Below are 24170 nucleotides of genomic sequence, written 5' to 3' on the forward strand. Positions count from 1 at the left end.
CTTGACTTTCTTTTGAGTAACAGGTTTAATAACGTTACTTTAAAATATTTAAGGCTCCCCAGGACTACTACCTTTGAGAACAAATTACCAAAGAAGCTAAAGACTCGGGAACTATGTTTGAATGTTAGGGCACACCCATGACCATAGCTTTTTTGTGTAGGGAGCAAAACATATGGATGTATTTGAGGACAGGACCAAAAGACAACGAAAATGAAAATTAAAACACAACAAAAGCCCACACAATACACAATGGCAGAGGGCACTGTGTCAGGCTTTTTGCAGGTGCCATCTAGTGGAAAAAGAATAAGGAATAGAAGGTTAGTGATGATACCTTCGCTTCCTTACTGACTTCCTAGTTTAGCCTAAGATTTCACACCAGCCAGGATTGGGCTATTCCTGAGGCCAGGAGACACATGGGGCTGACAGCTCTGATCCCTAATGGCCTGACAAACTTTGTTAGTTAAACAACGAAGTAAGTAACGTCAGAGAGGATTTTGTAGGTAATTACTGTATCTTGAAGGGAAAATATCATACATTTTCAAGGGCAAACTATAGGTAAATTGAGTACATTTCAGAGAACTAAAGAGCATGATGAAAACAAACATTAGATATGGAGAAAGGTCTAAAGAGCCAGAAACATTACAAAATTTATTAATAAGGACTGGAACAAAATTACACCCGTTCATTTACTGACAAGTAATATTTAATGGTCCAAATAACCCATCTATAAATCATAACTTATGGAAAATCATGAATAAAAGGACATATGGATCCAATACAGGAAAAAAGCCAAAAGATCCTCTCTCCATTTGGCACAAACTTTTTAAATAGCACTATGCTCACACAGCTACTTCAGTGAAGACATGTTACCACAGCTGAATCTAACCAGCACTGTCTTGCTTCTGCATCTGATAGCGACAACTACCCTGAGGTCCAACTCCTTGGGACTCAACACACAGCCATGGGGAAAAAAAATGAGCCTCTCCCCTTAAAACATGTATTGCTCTGCTGATATTCTATAAAAAGTACAAGCAAAAATTAGGCTGATTCTCCCTCTAATAGTGCTGCTGGCCTCCTTCAGCCATCAGAGATGCCAGTAGTTTTTACATTTATTTATGACAGCTAAAGGCTTGGCTGTATAACTAACTCTTGTTTACTTTCTATCCAAGATACTGGAATTTAATTTTATGTACTGAAACACTGCCCAACTCACTATTCTGGCTAATGCAATATATCTGAGAGATATTAAACCATCCTCATTTAAAAGTGTTCTCATTTACTATTAAAAGCTAAGGTCTAGATCTTGTCCAGAGGCTGTTGTTCCTGCCTAGGGCTCACTCTGGATCTGCAAATCTCTGTAGCAGGAGTTCCCTCCGAGCTGACAGGCCCAGTAACATGGAAGAGAATCTGGGTGCCAACTGGAGACGACAGAGTTCTACCCTTCCCGGTGTAAAGCTAACGCTGCTGAGGTTGTAATGCTGGAAACTCAGCCACGCTAACAGTGGAAGGAAGGAGTTCATAGTTCTGCATCAAGAAACAAGGAAAGATCTCCACCCACTCATTTTCACATATGAGTCACTTGATTTGGGACTGTATTTAAAAAAAAGAAAAAAAAAGAAAAAAGAGAAAAAAGAAGTCTCTTCATGAGCCCCACCCCTGAAGTCTGCAGGTGGGCCCTGTGCACAGGGGAGAGATGACAGTGAGCTGGAGTCTACAACATAGAGGAGAGGCATTACCAGCCAGTTCAAAGAGTTAAAGCTAGTGCTCTGTCTGCCTGATGCTCCCTCGCCCCCACCTCCTTCCCCTCAGGCTCTCAAAGATGATTAGTTTTATATAAAAAGTGGTGCAGAAGGGTAAAAGACTTGCTTCATTAAAGGCAAAACCAAGGTCTGGATGTGCTGGTGATAGTGTTATTAAAAAACCCACCCCAAAACCCCAACTTCCAAGCCCCCCCAAGCACCCCACAGTGTAATGGCTTTGAGGTGAGAGTGCTGGACGAGGTGTGTTTGTTCTTGGTTCACTCGTTTCAACGTTTGGTGGTGCCAGCGTATGACAGACAGACGTCGCGAGGGGCGAACACAAGGACAGAGGGCCACCACAGACTCCTGCACTGGAAGCACACGTCTTCACAGGTCACTGTTAATGATACAAGTTCTGACCTGCAGTCACTAGGAAGTGACTGACTGCAAAGCAGAATTCCTGGATTGATGCGAGGACATTACCTGCTTTAAGGCCTTTACTCACAACGTGGCAGCCGCTACCTTTTACTAGTATCTATTACAATGTTAACATAAGATGTTTCTTTAAAAACCAAAATAATTAAAAAGCGTGGTGGGAAACAGTTAATTGATCAAAGCTATGAAACAGTACCTAGTGGTCATTCTTTTAAAAAGTAGTAAGATTTAGGCTATTTTAAGCTTTGCACAATGTCATCATTTAAAAATCAAGACTTCTTTTCAAATCACCCCCATTTACTTTTGCCAGAAGACAGGAAAGATCTGTATTATGTCAGTAAGTCCAGGTAATAATAAAATAATTTGAGTTCTTGCATTCTTACACTCAGTAAACAGTTCTATCACTAAGTGCCAATAGATCAACATTTCTAAACATTACATACCTCTGTCAATGTATATGCTTCCTCTGCTGTGCATTCAGCTTTCACTGTAGGGTTACTTAGTGCAAATATTATGGGTCGCTCATTGATAGAGGCCATTGCTTTGATCACATCCTGAGAGAAGAGACGTCCAGCTCCTGCAACTCCTGAAGTAAATGGAAACACGTAAAAATAGAATCAATACTTGACTGCCTCAGGGCAGATGACAGCGACTGTAGATTTAGTTCATGTCACCCCTGAAATCTCCCACTCAGAGCAAAGCATTCCAGGCTTTTCTAGCAGCAGGAGATGGAAACCAGGCACTGTTCCGTTAGTGGCTGCTTAAAATTCTCATTTTCACAGGAACATCTAATTAATGTGTTCCAAAACCCTATTTTACATGATTTTTTGTATTGAACGCTTATCACTGCCCTGGATAAGCAAGTGGGAACTCCAGGTTCTTCACAGATGATTCATCCTAGCTGGGTGTTAACTGTGCCATGCACATTTCCCCGATACTGGTATCTCTGACCACACCCAAACACATAGGTACAAATACATAAAAATGATGTACATTTGTACACCGGCTACAAACTCCAGGGTAGCTACTCAGCCAAAAAACTTTTCTTTTCCAAATAAATCATGTGCAAAGGAAATTGCAGAGTTGTACCAGGAAATATCTGTAATCCCATCCGACCTCTGCAGACAGCCACAGTTATAAATCAATACCTACATACGTCAGTGACCTAACAGGTATTGGTGATCTGCAGTATGAAACAGCTCCTTCAAGCCATACTGCTGGCAGATTCTGGCCAGAGAAGCTGACTGGGGGAAGGAAGATCAGAAAAAAAGAAAATTACTCAAGTTAGGGAACTCCTGTAAAGCAGAAAATGCGGTGTTTGTGACTGCTCTCTCCCTTGCTGCTTGTGTAGGGCATGTGTCTGGGAAAAAGGTTATATTTTTGTCTTCCTGACTCTTAGTGCCCTTCATTACAGTTTCAGTTCATTGTGGCCATGTGGTTCCTGAGAACACACTCAGTTTTCTAAGAAAGGTCCAACACCAGCTGGACCAAGGACTAGAGGACGCAGTTAACAAGGAACACCACAGCTGCAATGTAGGATGCACTGAGAGCTAACCTGCAGCTTAGTATATTTTCAAGCAAGAAAACTGACCTCACATTTTCAGCTTATTTACACCAGCAGAAATGCAGATCACTGTCACCAACCTCCTTGGAGCCCCGTTAGCAAATTAAATGCAGCAAATAACCAAATGATGGAAACACAGAAACAAAAATAACCTTACTTACCAATGATAGCTGAAGGCCGAAGTACATTCACTGCCTCTCCAAATGTCTTTGGTATCTGCTCTGGAGCCTGATGTGTAAATGGTTCTTGATTGGAATCTACCTTTTGTTCTCGCCCCTATAGATAAAAAGTTGATTCTTTTTGTGAGAAGGACACGGAAAGCACTGGCTGTCTGCATTGTGGTATTTCAAGGCATGGTGCACCCCTACCTGAACCAGTAAACCATATTTGTCAAACATCCATATTCTCCTGTAGGCTTCCTCAGCAGAAACACCGCTTTCCATCATAGCCATAACAATGAGGTTTGCAATTCCCAGGGCGGCCTTGTGGATAAAAGGACTTTGATTTTTAACAAGTCACAAGAGAGGTCTGTCATCACAAACACCACGCTGTTCAAGATCCCCACAAAAATCATTTAGTAAGTCACCTCTGAAACACAAGCAATGTTTGCCTAGATGGGGGCAGACTCCTGGGATCAACAGCATCATGTCTTCAGGCAAAACAAAGAGGCAGCTCTTCTGGGTACTGTGCCCCCATGTCTGTACCAGTTCAGCAGCCACAATAAAGCAGCCCAACCAGACAATAAGTTAGTGCTGCAGCCCTCCTGTCAAGAAACCACGGCGCAGCGTTTTGTGCCCAACTGCTTTCTGAACCCCTCTCTGCTCCCGCTGCCTGTGATAAAGCCCTTGCAGACAGAGGGCAGAAAGTGAATGCTGGAAGGGCTTCCCCCCACATCCCTTCTCTTGGCTCGCTCTACATGCTGCTAAGTCTGGCAGGAGAAATGAGGTAGAGGGAAGTGCAGAGCAGGGCTCGGTGCTCAGGCAACAACACAACACCGGCCAATTATGGTGGTCTGGACCTTCCCCAGCTGGAGAAATTTTCAGCTAATTAAGTTATTTTGTCAGCACCATAGAAGCAATTTTGCTGATACACCAAGAAGCATGGTGCTGGTCCTGACGCTGCTGCCCCAGTAACTAACTAGCGTCTGCTGCAAACAGCCACTGATTTAACTTGCTAAGAAACCCACTGTGTACTTCTCTCCAATGCTATAAAAATAAACAAGATGTTCTTATGCCCTTTCTTACTAAATCATAAGTTTATGGTAAATTCCCCTTCAACTACACCCAAGTCCCTGATGCTTTTTTCAAGTCCATGTAAGAAAGTGAAAAACTTAAGTCCTTGCAAATGTCAAACACCTTTCAAATAATTTTTAAGCAAGTAGTCCCTCCTGTTAATGTATTTCAGCAGGCCTTATATAAAGAATTCTGCAATGGAATTCAGAGAATGTAAATCTCCACAAGTCCCACAGAACCAGAAAATGCACAGTTAAATCTCTTGTTGCTCTAGAGCCCTTAAGAGAACTCACCTCTCCTGCTCCAAGGAACAGCACTTTCTGCTCTGCAAGTGGTTTACCAGTGGCTTTCTGTGCTGCCAGCAGTCCTGCCAAGGCCACTGAAGCTGTCCCTGTAAAAGCAGTACAAATCTAAGGAGAGCTGAACGGATCTACATGGCAGATCATGGCTTTAAGCAAGGTTTTTGCATATACATTAAGGAACATAAACAAAGGGTATACCTTGAATATCGTCATTGAAGGTACAATATTTCTCTCTGTATTTTCTTAAAAACCGAAAAGCATTATGGTTTCCAAAGTCTTCAAATTGGATAAGGGTGTTCTGGCCATACCTACAGAACACAGCAAATACTCTTATCACTAGACACATAAAGAAATAAAATCCTTTTAAAACAAATCCTGCATGTAATCAATTATCTTTGGAAAGAAGATGTCCTCAGGCCTTTCACTGCTTAAAACAGTTCCATCTCCGTTCTGTGCACATTTAACAGATAACTACAAGCAACATGTTCCAGGTCACAGAGAAAAATCACTACTGAGCCAGAAATACAGCCATGTCTCTTGACTTCTAGTCCTATCCTGATTCCTTAAATGACTGTTTCAAAGACAGTGTGTTACGGGGGGGTTTTTTGCCAGCAGTTTTGGCCATAATTCCATGCAGAATATTCAGTGTCATACCTGTCTGTAATGGCTTCCATAAATTCATCAATTAGGTCATCATAGACCTGCGAGCGATCCCTTTTTTGGTATAGGCCCATATAAAATGGATCTTTTAAGAGTGTCTGAAAAAGAATAAATCAATGACAGCAGCAGGATGAATCATTTCTTCAAGATACACTTTCCAGAGTTCACAGTAACACATTTCACCAAAGATACTGCATTTATATAGCCACTGTAACTGCCTCCAGTCTATATCAATGTTCAGTAATTTCAGCTGGCACTTGAGGTTGGTGATGGCTGCTTTTAAAATGGAACAAATCAATACTGTGAACAATAAACTGCTTTAATAAATCTGATTCACATTTCCAGCTTCTTAAAGTCAGGTCAACCTGACTGTCTATTTTACAGTGTTCCAGCATTCGAATTACTTCCAAATGCACCATTTCACTGACAAATTAACTGGCGTTTTTCAATCACTGATATTTAAGTGTATAGTGAATTCCAAATTATTTCGCCTTACATAAAATACTTGGTTTTATCTTAAATAAAAGTGCTCAAATAAAAATCTTCTCTTCTAGTACTAAGTACTCTTAAATGAATACTTTTCATAAGGATAACTTATGGCAGGCAAAGTTCAGTCAAACTCACTGTATTATCAGTTCCAACGTCGATGCACACAGGCAAGCATTTATCTGGATGTATTCCTGCACAGGCTGTATACAGACACAGTTTTCCTACGGGAATTCCCATCCCATACACACCTAGGTCTCCAAGACCCAATATTCTTTCTCCATCAGTGACGACAACAGCCTGAAAACAAAAGCAGGTGAAATTATATATAATCACTGAAATTTATAAAGTTTAGAGCAATACCAGTTGTGTTTTTCTCCAGGCAAAAATTCAGGTATGTTTGCACAGTCAAAGAATAGATTAGAAGGAATATTTTACTTGAAGCATTAATGCTTAATGTTAGAATCTGCTTTGCTCCTTTTTCTTTGCTCAAATCCACTGCCCAAATCCTTGAAAGCTAAGTGGGAAGGATCCAAGCTGCCGTGTGAAACTGCAGCTTGTAACTTGGGTTTATGATTTCCACTTGTAAATCCAAACATCGAAAAGTTTGTGTAAGCGTCATTCACGTTATCTCCCCTTGTGGTTCTCGACCCAGCTGGGTCATACAAGATTTAATAGCAAAATCTGGGCCTCCCAACTCCCACTTCTGTGTCCTAATCTGAGGACAAGATCACCTCTCCTACTGCTATGTAACACAGTAAGACCAGAGGTGCATCCCCCGACACCTCCCCAAAAGGTGGAATAATGAAGTAAAATAAAGAGTTTGGCAAGTCTAGTTCTCATCATCACTGTTTACCGAAACCATAAACCTCATATTTAGGATAAAACACTGCTCTTCAAGATACGCATTATCTTCATTAGCTGTATTTTGCCATCATTGTCAAACAGCCAAGGATGCATTATTTAGTATTTACATTTCCATCAAATACTAACAAATCTTAAGAAACTCAACTGCGATTAAGTAACAACTAGAAAAAAAATTATACAGCGGTAGTACCTTAACGTCATTCTCTGGCCAGTTGTTCACAATTGACCTTATATGGCCTCTGTCTGAGATAGAAATAAATAATCCTCTGAAAGAGAAATATTTTATAGGTGGCAATTAGAAATTTCACCTTGCTTTGTAAAACTTAATGTCAAACAGTACAATTTTCTTAAAATTGAAAGCGTTGCAATCACTGACATAAATCACTCAAAGGACAATTTCTAATACACAAGTCTATTCGGCTACTTTGACACTCTAAAATAAGAACACAAAGAAAATACTCTTCATGGTGCTACCTGGATTTTACACTACTACAGATATTCACCTTTAATACTCCTCTAGGGCAAAACACCTCTGGTGTTAGTGTCAGACGTGACAGGATCTACGCTCCCCTGTAAGGGTATGACAAGGGAACATGATCCTAAGCCTGGCTTTACCTTAGCAAATCTCTGTTCACAACATTACACAAGGTGAGGGGAAGGGAAAAGAAAGGAAAGAGAAAGACAGGGACTGAGCATACTGTCTTCTCCAAGACCAGGAGGAGAACAGTGCTTCCCACTGCTGAGTGCTCCTCCATGGGAACATCGGAGGGGAAGCAAAGGAGCAGAAAGGAGCAGAGGTGAAGAGAAGTGTCTGTATTTCTTCTGCTCGAGCAAGTCCTCTGTTGTTAGGAGGAAAGGGGGCACAAAAGCCTCAGCAGAGGTGGTAACAGATAAATTACCAACACTTGGAAAGTGCTGGTTCTCGGAAAGAAAGGGGCACATCCTGAGTTCCAACCCATGCTGCTGTTTCTTGTAGAGACAACTTCTAGAAGGGGACAGTTTTCAAACTGGACTATAATACATACAGAGACGTGGAAGAGGAACAGAAGTAAGTGAGAGCTAAGAGTACATCTTTCACATCCCCTGCCCCAGATCAGGAGCAAAACCATGAGTTTCTTACTGTCTTTATCACAGCAGCCGCACTATGCAGCCGAGTCCTCATGGCAGCGAAGGATTAGCCCTTCTTTCTCACAGCACTAAAGCCCTCAAGCGAGAGGGCTCTAGAAATACACTTTGAATTGCAGTGAGAGTATCATGGAAATGAGCCAAAATGACTGCCAGTCTGAACTGGTTTCTTCAACACAGAGCTAATAACCTGAATGGTTGTTTTCAAGCCACTGCTGAACCCAAACCAGATCCCAGCCAAGTGTCAGAATAACTGCAGGCTGACTCCTGGTAGCAACCGCTTTAATACAGGGACTATCTGCACCCAGCGGAGTCTCCTGAGCTACCATGAGTCAAGCCTCTCCCTTCCTGCTTTGCCAACATCTCTCCTCACACACTGCTCGCTGGCCTCTGCTCCTACACCCAAGATGTCATGCTGTGCTGCTCTGCAGAGCATCCTGAGAATCTCTCCAGCACCGGAACACTTTGCCATCAGCAGGAACGTGTTGGTCACGGCTTCGATTCTGCCGGGACCGTGGTTAGCCTGAGCTTCCTCCAGCAAAATCCGCTGTAGGGGTGTGCGTGCACTCCTGTTCCTGCCTCTCTGCGCAGGCTGCGTGCAGGTGTGCATTTAATGGTGAGTTACCCCTCCTGAGCAGAGGGGTAACTTTACTGCCCTGAATTGGCACAACTCTTGTATAGCTGAATCGAAATGAAAATGAAATAAAACATTTCCAAACCTCAGGCAAGTATATAGAGAAAATGACAATAAAAGTAGCAGCAATAGATATCTATTGTTCTTACTTTGGTCTCCTGAAGATGTGTCCATACTGGGAGCAGGCAAGGCCTACTGTTGGTGTGTATACAATTGGCATTAACCGCTCAATATCATCTTGTAATACCCTATAGAATAATTTTTCATTTCTCTCTTGGATTCCCATTATGTAGATATACCTGAAATCAAGCAAGAGAAAAAAAACCCACTTACTGTTTCACATTTATGCTTATTTAAAACAATGTGAAAAACATCAAAGCAAAAAAACGAACTTGCTTCTTATTATTTCTTCATGAAATTCCTGCCTCCGCTCAAGTCCGGCTTTGAGCACTAAACAAAAGTTGGAAAAGAGAGTAGCAGTACTAAAAAGCTGAAATAAAAATAGTGGATATGACATACCATGCATGCTAAAAACTTAATGCACAAACATGCATTGCGATAAAAGATAACCCATGGATTTATTACAGGATGCAGCTGGGAGTCTCGCTACTGTTAAAAAACAAAGTTACCAGTGAAAGAATTTTTCATCCAAAAAAGTAAGGTCCTGACAATAAGGTCTTGTTAATCCTAACATTAACACAGTTGTAAAATGAATTAACTCCTAACAAAAAGTTCATTTTGAAGGACTTACCTAGGTGTGTAAATTAAACCTGCATTTTTGCAAATTTACCTACCAATCTACCGTGTATCAATTCATATTCAGCCTTGATGACCCAACAACATAAAGATAATGAATTAGTTATTTGTCTTAGGCTACAGCAACGGGGCACTTTGCCAATACAGATGACATGACTGTTTCAGATCAGCAAGTGACATGATGGGGACTTAAAAGTCATCTTTTGGTTTTCATGAGAACAAAAGAGTTTTGATGCAGTCCAGTAAGCCTCAAACCATTCCAATGCTCCTCTCGCCTTTAGGAGACTGCATATTTTTACATGCAGATATACATAGGCTTGTATGAAAACAGTAACAGGATGCTAAAAACATGCCATTCTAAAAAAAAAAAACAAATCAAAATCCTTCACATTTTTTTCACCAACCCAGTGGGTTAAACAAAAAAGATATTAAAAAATTACACCTATTATGAGACTCAAAATTCTAACCCTGTAATGCCCTTCTAGCAGTGACTACTGTGTATGATAAAGACTATTTTTCACACCTAATTATCAAACCCTCAATTTGCCTTCACTCTCACATATTTTTCTAGCATGCACTACTTGCCCCCTTCCCCCCCTCCAATAGTTCTGTGCTCTAACAACCTGCCGCCCAAATCTTACACATTACAGAAATACATATTACAGCAAGGTTTGCAGCTTTGTTACTGGCTAATTTGTGCACACTCTTTTTCGTTACCTTATGACTATGGAATACAAGGAAAAAAGCTCCCCAACCTCATTTAGCCGCATGATGAATGCATGCTTGATGAAAGCATGCTTGGTGAAAGCAGTTTTCTGTGCAAAAGTGAAAATAGCCTCCAACAACTGAAAAACCCAGTGGAGGCATAGAAACCTTGTTTGGTTATCCCCATGAAATATTTTACAGTACTTTCCATTTACTTGCATGACAAAACAAGGCCAGAGGAGTGCTTACTTTTCCAAGGGGTCAGTCATTTTTGCCAAATTCTTATGAAAGCGTAAGGCTTGAATGTCTTGTGTCTCTATTTTAGGAGGTAGAAGTCCTTGCAACCCAAGCATCTGTCGTTCATGTAATGTAAAGGCCATACCCTGAAAACAAGAGAGGTGAGAAATAATTAGCAGTTCTTCCTCTGGCATTTCTATTTATAATGTCTTTTTGCCATTTCAGACTATCCACTGCATCCTTTTCTCATGGCAGGTGCCACAGAAGGCATACAGTTGGATATAGCTGCCTCTGCTGGGGTTCTCCTCATCCTTTGTGGGTATCCCTTTTGACCACAGCTTTTCCACATCTCCGAGGCCTCATGCCCTTTGCCAGATTTCATTTTCCTCTGTGAAACTGGGGAACAGCTAAGAGATCCCACTGCAGACAGGCTAAGGTTTAAAATAACAGCTGCTTCTTGAATTGTTTCATAGGAACATAAGGTTGACATGTGGGTCACCCAGTCTGGTCCCCACAATCACAGACAGGAATATTCAGTCCAGAGAGCTTTCTCTGAATTGCTCCATTTGCTGCTTTTTTCTACATGCTTTCGGGAATCCAGCCAGATCCCAAAGTTACTGAATTGCCCTAATGCTTCTATTGAGATCGCAATTCAACCCAAATCCTTCATTTTTACTTGGGCTAGAACTAATCTATTCGTCTTCAACTGTACTTGTCTACTACCAAAAAGCCTCATTTATAACAAGTTAAGTTTCAGAAGAGTTAAACCACAAAAATATCCCGGCATTTACATTCTTCTCTGTTTCAAGGTGGATGAAGAGTTTAATTCATTGTTATTTAAATACTAATTTGAATTATTTAACAATAACACTCAATAAAACTGGCTTTTCACTTAGTACATGTAACAGCCTGCTGTGAGCTACCTGCTAGTGGAGGCATCTTCACGGGGCAGTTAACTCGAGGTGTAATGTTGCAAAACATTAACTGATCCGAGCCCGGACTCACAGCCAACCTGGCTCAAAGTGCTGACCCCATTTCCGACAACTGACCCCACGTTAAATTTGCCACTTCCAAAAGAACAATGATAAACTCTCCTTATTTCAGTTTATCCAACCGGGTCAGTTCAGTCAATGATTAAAGCAATACTTGTGAACGCAGGAGCTGAAAACCCAGGAAAGCCTTTGCTGTGCATCAATCCATGAGCAAAAGCAGAATCTGAAAGGGAAAGGTCTGCTAGTTGCAATGTTTTGAAAGAGATGGAAACAAGAAACATCAGTTCTGCTCACAAACACCACTTCCTTTGTTTACTAAGGCAGCTAGATCAAAAAACAAGAGCTCGTTTTCCCGAATTTCCCCATGCTGGAAACAGATTCTTACTGCCAAGTTAAAAAAAAAGGTTTAAAAAAAAGCTTTCTAAGGTTTGTTTTATGCCTTGTAATTACACTCCAAATTCCTCCTGCAATCAGAAAAATCACAAGAAAAATATGAGTATTTCCCCACTTTAGAATAAAAGACAAATTCAGATTAGTATATAGTTTCACCTCTGCTTATGTTTGAATAGACTTTCACAGGTATTTGTAGAAAGCATGCCCATTAACAAAAAATGCCTAATTTAGAGTCTATACTTAGTGTAATTCAGCACACTTGAATGGTTTAAAACCAATATAACTACTCCTTAGGTAAAAACGTAATTAAAATAATTAATATTTTTGCATATTTTTTCTCTTTGCTTATTTAAATCACATTTAATATCAGTTGTTTTGACTACACCGATTTAAGCAGTCCACCTGCTTTTCTGTACTAATTCTATACTATGTTCTAAAGTAATAAAATATTTGATGAGTTAGAAAGCAAGAAAAAAATGCAACAAAACCAAAAAACTTCAGTGCTTTGCAAAAAACACCTGCAAATACTTTCTTGCAAAAAACCTGTAAGTATTTAACCCTAAACTAGGTCAATGCTTTGTATTTCTGACAACCTTCCACGTAATAGATTTGACATTAAATACTGAACTCAATTTATCCTTTTTCTACTAGCCGCGAGTCATTCGCAAACCATTGTTTTCTTTCCTCATGTAATTGTTTTTCTCAAGTATTCTTCCAATATTGTCTGTAAATAAATTTCAGATGACGGCTTATTCCTGAACTTTTTACCCTTGCTGCTGGTCTTTCGCTGGGTGTAACAGTCACTTTAGCCACATGGTAATTTTTCTGAAAACCGGTTTGAATAATCCAAAACTTCTACTGGGAACACAACCACGTAAGCAGCACCGGCATGAGAAAGAGAAACATGAGGAACACACTGAATGCCGTATTTTTTTTTTTCCTATATCACAAAGGATCTACTTTAGTTTCCCTTCCGCATACTTCACAAGAAATATTGAAAGATTCTCTGGGAATGTAAACGCATCTGCCAAAGTTGCACGGAAGCGAACCATGCAAACACACATCTCGGCTATCTTCCCCTTTTCCTTAAGTACCCCCTAATTTGTCACCATCAGCAGTTTATGTCTTTTTAAACCAGGCATTTCTCAACATAAACTGTACTTGCGGCGCAAGTGATTTAGGATACAAAGCTGAGTACAGCAGGGAAACATCCCTAATATTTTGACTCTTACTTTAGGCACTACAAAACCAAAAATGATGCCAAAAGATTTACAATGTTAAGAAGAAACAAAAAAAAAAGCTTAGTCTCTTTTCAGAAGATACATAAACGCTGGTCAGTAAAGCCACTAATGTCACTAGTTTAAGGTGTGTCAAAGGCCAGAATCCCTTCAGTGGTACCACACCGGCTACACTGACATTTCACTCTAAACTAGCTGAAATATCTCACTAGCAAAACCTACGTTCTCCCCATCAAAAACTCTCAAGTCCCTTAAAAATAAAGTCTACCTAATTTCTAATTTCCACTATCAGCATGACACTGGGACATGGCTTTTCTTTAATTTCCCTGTACAGTGAAACCAGTGACCTTACGCTACCTGGGTCCTTAATAATATCAAATGAGCCCTGAGGTTAGTACTAAGCAGAACAGCTACCCATCTTTATTCAGTTTATTCACATTTTTTCCAGTCTCTAGGCAACCCGGTTTTTCAGTGTATCTGGAGTTACAGTAACATTAAACACAGTGAATTCTTTAAGTGGTACTAAGTACTTCCAGCTGTTTATTTATGTGGCAATTAGATCTTACCACATTAAAAAAATGCTTTAATTTTTGCCCAGGCCTAACTCAGGAACCTGAATGCCATCAGCCTCCATATAGAAATTTAACCCTCGCTCCGACTAGAACAGAACAAGTTTAGTCCAGAGCAGCACTATAAAAAACCCAGAGCCTTTCCAACACTTGCTGCATTCCCATTCATTATCTTTGTCCATGACCGTCAGCTGCCTCTTGTTTTGGATTTGGGATTGCGGCTTGTTCCCCATACAGTACCTCGCTGGACAGAGATTTTCCTTAAACCAGTGTGCCTAGGAGCTGCAGTATTACAAATTTCCTAGCCTTTTCCCCCCCATTTTATAAACCCCAGTACAGTTTGACAGAACCAGCGATCCGTTCCCAGTGAATCAGGAGGCACTCAGCAATTTGCAGCACTGGGACTGATGTTCTCAAAGGCACTTAAGATCCCAGCACCTACTTAAGGGCCAAATTCCCTCTGGTTTCCGCTGGGGTTAAATGCCTAAATACTGTAATGATTTGGGCTTAAGTCACAGGGATCACTTTTTGGTTTCCTTCGACCCACAGTGTTAGGTGTCCTTTCTCTGAGTGTTATCCACTGACTTTCACTTAGATTAGTTTCCTTAATCCTCCTTACAGCTCAGAAAAAACAGGTGTCCTTTATAAGACAGTACAGACAAAGCAGGGAGCGCACCTAGGAGAAAACCCAGCACGCTTCAAAGACCACAAATGAATGAATTAATACGCACGGACAAATTTATTGCAACAAAACCAACGTACTGCTGGGGGCGGGGGGGGGGGAAGGCAAGTAAAATTAAGTGCTGACAGTTTTTTAGTTAAGACAAGTTCACATCGACTCACCACGTGCTGTGCCTTTAATCCACAAACTATCTGGCACTGGGACCTCATGTTAGCCCTAACAACTGGGCTCTATTACACAAAGCGAGTGGTGCTATAAATACCAGCAAATAAAAATTCTAGTTGCCTACTTTGCATGTAAGTGAACAGGAGACCTGAATCCTGCAAGCATGATTTTATAGCACAACTGAGTAAGTAATATTGAGAGGTTTCTAAGCAGACAAGTACTAGTGGTGATAATTTTTTCCCCCATCTGCAAAGTCTTGCAGGCATATTTTACCTGATACCATAAATACTCTCAAGCATTCTGAAAACCTGTACAGTTTATAACATATAACCCATTCAAAGCCCCTGATAAAGATGTAAATGCAGAATATATCCAAACATGCCACTGTCTGGAAAATGAGTTAGCCTACTTCACAGGGAAGATTTAATCAAATGGTTTTCACTTAACTTGTAGTCATTGTTATAACACATTCAGCAGTGTATCACAGGCTTTGAAGTAGCATCATAAATGTTTTTAAAATAAAGTAGATTTTATATTGGATTGTGGGCTGCTTCTCTTAACTCTGCCTCCGTTTGCTAAATCACAAAGTTCACTATTGCACAACGTCTCCACTGCAAATTAATAAAGTTCATTCATATGAATCAAAGGTGCATTTGCTATCTCAACCATAGATTCAAAGTTTCTCTGTGCTTATGAGAACAGTGTAGAATATGGAAATCTCCTTTGATTTCTTTCCTCCTTCATTTTTTAAACTCAATTTCATATCTTTATTCTTCCAGAAACAGCATAGTATACATATACTGGAGGGTATGGCTGACGCAGCACAGCAATCTACTCCCTGCTGAACTGTGAAACGACCCAGACCTCCCCCAGGTTATTAAGCCTTTGAAGACCTTAGTCTCTCTACAGGCAAAGATGCCACCAGTTCTTGTACCGCCTCTGTATGTGTGGAACCAGACGTAAATCACTTTGGCTGCTGAACCAGACTTAGCTAACCCACAGTAGCTCTCATTTACTAATGATGTGTCTTCAACTAAAAGCATTCCCCTGCAGAAAATGGGAAAAAGTCAAAACAGAAAGCCGTTACACACCAGCAAGAAAGTCATCCAGCCTCTCTAGGGTTTGTTTCCAAGCACCAACAGTTATGGTAAAGCTGTACTTTGCAAATCATGAGCATGATGGGCCGAAATGCTTCATCTACACCGTATAGCATCACTGAACACCTCAGAGACATTTCATTAAACTGCTATTTTTCTAACTGAGCAGATGCCATTGCTTTTGTTCTCCTTTAATGGCATTAAGCCTACAATAAAAAAAAGAAATCGAAAAAAAATTAAAAAACAAGACAGCTTGCTTCCTTCCTTCCTCCACCCACCGTCTCAGCAGCTCACGAGTCCTGAGCAGGACAGCTGATCTAAGTTAAATGAGGTGCAATACTACCTGCCACCTTTGGCACTTACAGCATCTTTTCAGACAGATGATAAAAGCTGTTTACAGATTAAACGGTTCCATCTTTCCACATTTAATTCCTTTTAAAAAAGCATGCAGATCTCAAGGAAGTTGGGAAAAGCTGCAGATGCATGGCCGTGCAACCTCCATCCAACGATCCCTCCATCTCCAAACCAGTTGGGCAGGACACAAAACTTGTGGTGGGACTTTTGGGCTGGGCGTGCACATGCGCAAGGAAACGAGCAGTTTCTATCAGTTTCCTGCCTTCTAGGTTCCTTCCTCGCAACTGATCAGAAACTGCTGGTAGTATTTCAAGCACTGCATTTCTTAGCGACATGACAATTACCATCTGCAGTACATCTCCACATCCTGTTTATCCTGGTTTCCCCAGGAAGGCAGACGGGCATTGCGTAGTCTACAGCCTGGCCGCTCAAGCCAACTGACACAGTCTAAAAAAGTATTAAAATAAAAGAATCAAATGTGTCAAAAAATAGCATGGTGAGAAAGGGCAGGGGAAAGGGAGCATCTGCTTTTAGATCTTCAAGTTCATACAATCTTTCTTCACATTCTCTTGTCCTACCCTATTTATTTTGTCCAACTAGCTTTAACTTTGGGTTGGGGTTTGTTTGTTTGTCTTTTATTCTGAATTGGAAACATACTGTTTGGATATTTGCCAGAAGTCAGTGAGGCCAGGTACATCTTTGTTAAGAGAACTGGTTCTTTAAACAAAGGTAATCTATCAGAGTTTCTGGAAGTATTCAGTAAGGCATAGATGAAAATAAATTGGGCTGAAAAAGCCGGCAATGAATAAAGACGATTAATGGTCTAGCTAAATACAACGTATGAGAAGATGACCACCCATATGGAAGATAGTCACTGGGACAGTTCCTCAGGAATCGGTCTGGGATTAAACTGCCACTTGTGACATCGTCAGTGAATTCTTTTTTAAAATTTATCATGTATTCCCACGCACATGTGCCCAGGCATATACAGACATACAAATATGTGCGCATGCATGTGTGTGTTTAATGCAATGTCCTAAAGATAGTTGCTGAAGTTAAAAAATTGAGAGGCATTGTCAGTACAGGAGAACGATATTAAAGAGTGAAATAACCAAACAATATCGAGGAACAGAGTAATAGAAAAAGGGGTAATGGAATCAACTGTACAAAATACAGTCATGCACTTTGAGAGTAACAAGAAGAATTGATGCCACAAGGTAGAAAAATCGCCACCTAAAATACAGAGTGTCACAAGTTATTGAGAGCCACAAATTTGCTGCAAGCACACAGAAAGCAAACATATGAATAATGTCACAGGTCACCTATTTCCAGTGAAGATAAAGACACACTGATGCCACTCTACATGGCAGAATGGACATCGCCATGGTCAGGGATCATCTACTCATGCATCACCTGTTCTGTGCTGGAAGAAGAAATCCTGGCCCTTGAGTGAGAATCCAAAGCATTACCACAATATAAATAACAATTTAATTGCCAGTACTAAACAAACGAGATTGTCCTAACAGCATTCTAAGCGCCCAACAAGCTTAAAATGCTGCCCTGGCACAGCAGGGATCTCCAGCAGAATAAAAGGTCCTGAAGCCAATTAACTGTAATGTGAATCCCTGTCACAGAGCAGAAATCAAACATCATGGAAGATCATAAATATACATGGATGCCAGCAATGCAGTTACAGTATGTTCTGCAATTGTTTGGCTACAACAGCAAGGGCATTACTGATATAGCTCGTGACCTCTTCTGAGCCGCCCTGACAATAAACACTTGAAAGCTGGCCTTCAAACATAAAAACCCAAACCAGTTGATGTAGGTGTAGTATGTACCTGCAAGAGACAGGTAAGGATGGGAAAGAAAAGAAAGAAAAACTAACAGTAAGAGAAAAACCTACTCCAATGGCAAAGAACAGGAGCAGATTAATTTGCACAAGGGGAAGGGGTGGTTTTCTGTTAGTGATGCTGCCATCTTGCAGTTCTTATTTTAGGGCCCACATATATTAAAAGGAGACCAAATGTTCTGTAGAGTTGATAGGGACTGTAAAAACTAAACATAAGCAACTAAAACCCGAGTCATAAAATGATGATCTCAACAAGCTGCCAGCAAGAGATAGAGCCCTTTATCTGTGCCTGTATGTATGAGATATATATATGCACATGAGGCACTGTGGGCAAGAAAAGCACAAAGGGTAAAGTACTTTCCATATTTAGTCAATCATTTATTTCTCTGCTGAATTTCCAAAATACATTTCTATACAGACACTGCATCCAGTATCAAGCAGTATCACTTAACTAGCTTACAGATCCATTCAAACAAGTGTCAGCCTTAATGACAGACTGATACAACAGAGCCGAACAAATGTGGAAAGATTTTTTTCCCCTCTCACGAGTATCATTTCTTGGGAGACAATAAAAAAATTAAGAAAACAACTGCTATTAATAAGTAGCTCTCTGTTCTTCCCACCTCCTCAAAAACACCCATTAAAAATACTGCATTGTGCTCAGTCCACCAGAGAATTACAGGCTTAAAAAAAAACTGGAAAGATATTACCACTAGAAAAACAGTAAGAAATGACCTATTGTTTTTGTTTCTGAATACTGTTGCATAATCAGCACTTGGAAAAGCTTACAGGGCTTGAAATAATTTCCACCGGCACGTCAAAGTGTTTATAGCTCAGAAAAGTCTCGAGATAATCTGATCTTGACAAATCACACCAATCTATTCTTTTCTCCTTCCCCAACATGGCAATCCCAATTTTATTTTTGCAGTCAGCCAGTCTAACTTCTACAGCTCTCTCTATATGCGCAACCTGCATTCATGCCATATCAAGGCACCTCACACTACACTATACTGTGCAAGAAACAGTAAGAAACATGACCACAGGTCTACATTTTGTTGTCTTCCTTTCTTTTCAGGGCACTCAGGAATCACTTTTGCCAAAAGAAACACGAGCAATTCTCCCTGTAGTTATGGGGTGGACACAAGGAGATGCCGCTTGTGGTTCCTAGCTTGATCTCCTCCCCAGATATTTTAAGCCCACTGGCCAACTTCTAATTCGGGGGAAAAGGGGGGAAAAGGGGGGGAAAAGGGGGGGAAAAGGGGGGGAAAAGGGGGGGAAAAGGGGGGGAAAAGGGGGGGAAAAGGGGGGGAAAAGGGGGGGAAAAGGGGGGGAAAAGGGGGGGAAAAGGGGGGGAAAAGGGGGGGAAAAGGGGGGGAAAAGGGGGGGAAAAGGGGGGGAAAAGGGGGGGAAAAGGGGGGGAAAAGGGGGGGAAAAGGGGGGGAAAAGGGTTTTCCTGTGCAGAGGAAAGAGCCAGCCTAGCCCTTCTGCTGAGAGAAAGGCTCGGGGTTACGTGTCTGGCTTGCCGGCTGGCCAATTTATAGCATGTGCTTTATTGCATCTAGGCAAAGGGGACATGGGAAGGAGCTAAGAATACAGGGGGAGAGGAGTAGTCAGGGCCATGGGCAGAAAAGGAAGGGAAGGAAATTTACAGTGAAGGGGAAATATAAGGCATTACAGGAGTGGAAAAATATAAAATCAGAGAATGAGGAAGAGGAGAAAAGCGACATTAAAAACATAGGACAAAGCTATGGAAGTCCAGCTTCCATAGCTCCATTGCTCATGAAATACCCTGTCAGAGGCAGCTAGATTCGTCACCTTTCTTGACCACTGTAGATGTCTTGGATCAGCTACCAAAAGCCCTCAACTCGTTTCTTACTAGTTCTAGTTTACACATTAATCGTTTCAATATTCCTGAAGGCTACTACTACAGTGGAAAAAAAAGAGATTGGGAATGGGGCTGTGGAAATAGGAAAATTTTTGTGAAGGAAAAAACCCTATTTCTTAGGAGAAGTTCCTCCCAATGCACAGAATTAACATAATGTCTCTACCTCCCAGCTAGCTCCTTTCAAGGCTTATTTTTACACGCTCTCTGTCCGACTCTCTGCACAGGGATGTTTCTTACTGATATGGCTCGGTCCCAATTCAGTCTTGCAGGAAAAAGCCAGGACTAGGACAGAGGGGCTAACGCTTTCTATCGCTAGCAAGACTGAATTCAGAATGAACTTTTGCAAACTATGAAATAAGACTCTATCTGCTAAAGCTTTACTTCAATTCAACCAGCCCAAAAACTAAGCCAGTAATCAGCAAGAATCAGCGACTCTTCCATTTGGCACAAGGAAGCAGCAGTATTGATTGTGGAAACCACAGCAAACCAGGGGAAGCGCAGGCTGACAGAAGCAGAAAGTGTTATCGGAAGTCCTCGTACTGTAGGTGTCCATGTATGGACATGTATGTCCATGTATTCAACTTGAAATGATCACTGACTCCTCCATCTTCTCTACCCTTTTTTGGCTGTGGCCCAGTACACCTCCTGGAAGTGGTTTAACCCTGAAACAAGGTCCACTGGACAATTACCAGATGAAGATAAGATATTTGATAATCACACACTACCAACCTTGTTTGTTCGTGGGTTTAACATCAGTGGCTTGCCTTTTTCTTTCGTATGTGCGCTGCGACGTGCCATCACACAGGGAGTGGCAGCTACTCTTAGTCGGGAGAACATTTTTTTTTTTTATACTGCACCTGGGAAAAGGAAAAGAAAATCATTCAGATACAGAGGCAGTGGGACTACTGTTCGTATTTGTAGGCCAACTGTTGTAAAAGAAATAGGTACATACTAGATAAGACTCTTTGCTCTAACACCGTGATAATAACCCAAAATTGCCTTGCAGCAGCCGGGAGGAAGAAAAAGAAGGAAGGCTTTACGACGACAAGAGCACATGAGTGGAGAGAACATACAGGGATACTGATGTGAGCTAGCATTATTCTGTGGGCTGCAGTCAGCCAGCATTCACTAGGTATTGTCTTTTAGCTGCACCATAAACCCAGGGCAGAATTGCCATTAGCAAATATTAACCTTCCGTGGTGAACCACGCAACTGGCACCAGTGCAAATACCAGGGAGGACAGAATGACTTGGGCTAGTGCAGCAAGAGAATTTAAGCTGAGTTTCTCCAATAGCTTTCTTACAATGAAATCTTGTGGCCTGGACAACAGAAAGGAAAGAAACTATGTCTATTAGCATATTAAAACTAGATTAGAACAAAATGGAGAATTAAAATGGTCAAAAATTCACTGAACTCTGGATTCCATGCTTAGATTTTTTTAAATTCCAAACCTGAAAACAAGGTTATTTTCAGAGAGAATATATCCTTTCCAATAAAGGATATGTTTCCCTAACAAAATAAAAAAATTGTTAGTACCACTCAAAAGCTTAGTTCTTAATCTTGCCAGGTGATAACCACTCTCAAACCCATTTTATTGAACTATTAATTGCAAGCTCTTTGGAGCAGAAATTACCATTTATTACATGCTTGTATAACACAGTACCACCAGGGAATGTGTACCGACTCGTCTCTAAACATCATTTCACTGACACAGAGAGACAATAGCGATGACAGCGAGACCTCACACAGGACCACGGCCTGTATGAAGACACATTCAGATGGCAGGCCAGAAAGGACAGACGTACATAGCTCGGATGCAGTACCATGCAGAATCCTGACATGGGGAGAGGAAAAAAAAATAGATCCCTTTAGCAACAGGCCTATACAGTCAGTGGAGGAAGACAGAGATCCAGGATCAGCATGGCTGAGAACCCCTCTCCCTCTCCATTGCAGCTGGCGTGGGTGGGGGACCCCCGCAGCCGGTGCTCCATCATCCCCTGGCCCAGCTATATGTTCACATCCAAGATACACGCAAGGACAGTAAAGCAGGTATGAGACATTTTTAAGGAATGAAATGATACATGGTTTGGATTTTTAATTTCTTCCAGATGGAAGCCAAAATTAGATTAAGAAACAAAACTTCATTATCTTAAATATAGCCTGAATATTTAGGAAGACCTTTCTATAATCAAATTTACACATAATCAGCTTTTAAGATGGCAGACTGATCTTACAAGTTACAATCTGAGGATTTTCTTAAAAATCTTTCCAAGCATTAAAAGAACACGCAAACATCTTATGTTTTTCATCATCAGTTATACCCGAGTTTCTCTTCTACCCATTATAAAGCGTTAGACGAAAGCAGCGCTGACATTCAGCGGGATCCCTTTCTCTCATCCTTTATTTGTTTGTTTAGGCCTTGCAACTGAAAAAAGTTCCACTCAAAACCCATGTGTTTAGTTGTCTGGTGGTAAAGAACATAAATTTACTGCGTGGAGACAGGACGAATGGAAGCCTCACCAGCACTACAAACAAATGTTGCTCCCCCCTAAACCAGCTAGCAGTGGACTAAACACAGCTGGTCTGCAGAACTCAGGGCAGCTGGAAACCAGGATCAGATAAGCAAAATTAATTTTGTGCTGCAAAACAACCAGCCTTTAGGAATGGCAAATTCGGTCGTAACTGTTTTTAATTCTGAATGCCCATTTGCCATCGTTACCCAATTGCGAGTCCATCTCCTCATGCACGTGAGGCTAAAAATGATCTGCGATTACAGTGTCGCAGCAAGCCTCAGCCTGCAACGCATCAGTCTGGTGTCAGGGTGGCTTCAATCTGACATGAGCAAATACCTTAAACAAGGAATTAAAAAGTAGGCCAAACACCACACCTTATCTTACTCTAATTAAATTTAAATTAATTCATTGCAATTAATGAGCATTTAAGAACAAAACCAGATTGTGGTCCGGATTTCTCCTAACTTCATCAATTAAGTCTCTAGTCAACAAGAGACACCGACAGAGACTTTTCAGGAGGGTGATTCAAATCTTACTTTCTTCTCTATGAGAGAGGAGACTTGCTCCTCTCCTCTGAGGTGCCATACAGGCACCTAAAATGATTCTCTTGGTGGAGGCATCTCAGATGTATACAGCAAGTGGGAGAATCAGGCTTTGTTTTCCACTCAGTCCCTCCCTGTTTAGATCCAAGAGATACGATCCCAGTTAATTTATACCCAGCATAAAACCTGACTGGTTACTCAGTCCTGAGTTCTCCTTCCCCTGCTCTTCTAATTGTTTCCTATTTCTGTCTCATCTCCCATCTTGCACATCTCCTCTAACTCCTTCTGTCGCAGACTTTAAAACATTTTTTAGCAAGAAACTGCCCCCAAAACTCACCTTAACATGACCTACCCTGAAAGCACAAAGCAAGCATCCTTCCCCATCCCCTGTCCATACTCCTCCGCAGGAGGGCCAAGAGCTCTGCGCTTTGACCGCGGCCCTCCGTGACTCACCTACCCTCTCCTCCCGGCTCTGCTGGCCACCAACCTGGCAAGAACAAGCCACCCATCTGCCCAGGTCCTCCTGCTTTAAAAGTCCTAATTCCTCCTCAAGAATACATGCACAGGACAATCCAGCAACCCTCATGATTAAAAATCAAGGCTCCATCTATACATGCCGCTAGTAGTTTAATGCTTTTTAAAACAGACTAAAAAAAACTTTAAAGCAGTTTAATGCTTTTAAAACTCCCAGGCTGACTCCATTCATGCCCAGCTGAGGCTCACAGGATGGCTTGAGCCAGATGCAGCACCGGGGTAGACATAAAAACGGCTCACATCTAACAGCTTCTCAGATGAAAAATACCACCAGACAATAAAAATACTTTAGATGCAGCATGGTCCGACTGACAGCAAATAAGCTGCCCTGGGCAGCTCCGCTTCTCCTCTGGCCTCGTGGGAAAGGGCGAAGGGACATGAAGACTCAGGCCCGGTGACTCATATTTGCCAGCCCTGTTTCTGGGAAGCACTTCGGGCAGGCAGCAAGCTGCAAGGACAGGTCTGGAAGAAAGGTCCAAACCGGTACCTGGTTTCAAGGAGATGAAAGGGTTGGGTCATGCTGCTTTGTGGGAAGGTTTTTAAATGGTTTATGATGGGTTTCGTAGAAGAGAGGCCAGGGTTGAGATGGTGGTACTTTAACCATAAGAAAAA

General features: G+C 41.4%; 1 protein-coding gene across 3 annotated transcripts in view; it reads right to left on the reverse strand.

Moving 5' to 3' along the window:
- LOC143173221 (NAD-dependent malic enzyme, mitochondrial-like) overlaps positions 1-24170 on the reverse strand; it is a 33479-nt gene that overhangs the window by 5065 nt on the left and 4244 nt on the right. For all 3 annotated transcript variants that reach the window (XR_012997491.1, XM_076363418.1, XM_076363419.1), the window contains exons 2-12: positions 20699-20826; positions 10755-10888; positions 9194-9343; positions 7476-7551; positions 6557-6718; positions 5927-6030; positions 5471-5580; positions 5264-5361; positions 4107-4220; positions 3900-4014; positions 2618-2760 (exon numbers count right to left, since the gene is read on the reverse strand). Coding sequence is in view for 2 of the 3 variants with exons in the window: in XM_076363418.1 (XP_076219533.1) it covers positions 2618-2760; positions 3900-4014; positions 4107-4220; positions 5264-5361; positions 5471-5580; positions 5927-6030; positions 6557-6718; positions 7476-7551; positions 9194-9343; positions 10755-10888; positions 20699-20806 (1314 nt within the window). In the remaining variant the exon portion in view is untranslated. The remainder of the gene's footprint in view (positions 1-2617; positions 2761-3899; positions 4015-4106; positions 4221-5263; positions 5362-5470; positions 5581-5926; positions 6031-6556; positions 6719-7475; positions 7552-9193; positions 9344-10754; positions 10889-20698; positions 20827-24170) is intronic.

This window comes from Aptenodytes patagonicus, chromosome Z, assembly GCF_965638725.1.
Source record: "Aptenodytes patagonicus chromosome Z, bAptPat1.pri.cur, whole genome shotgun sequence".
NCBI lineage: Eukaryota > Metazoa > Chordata > Aves > Sphenisciformes > Spheniscidae > Aptenodytes > Aptenodytes patagonicus.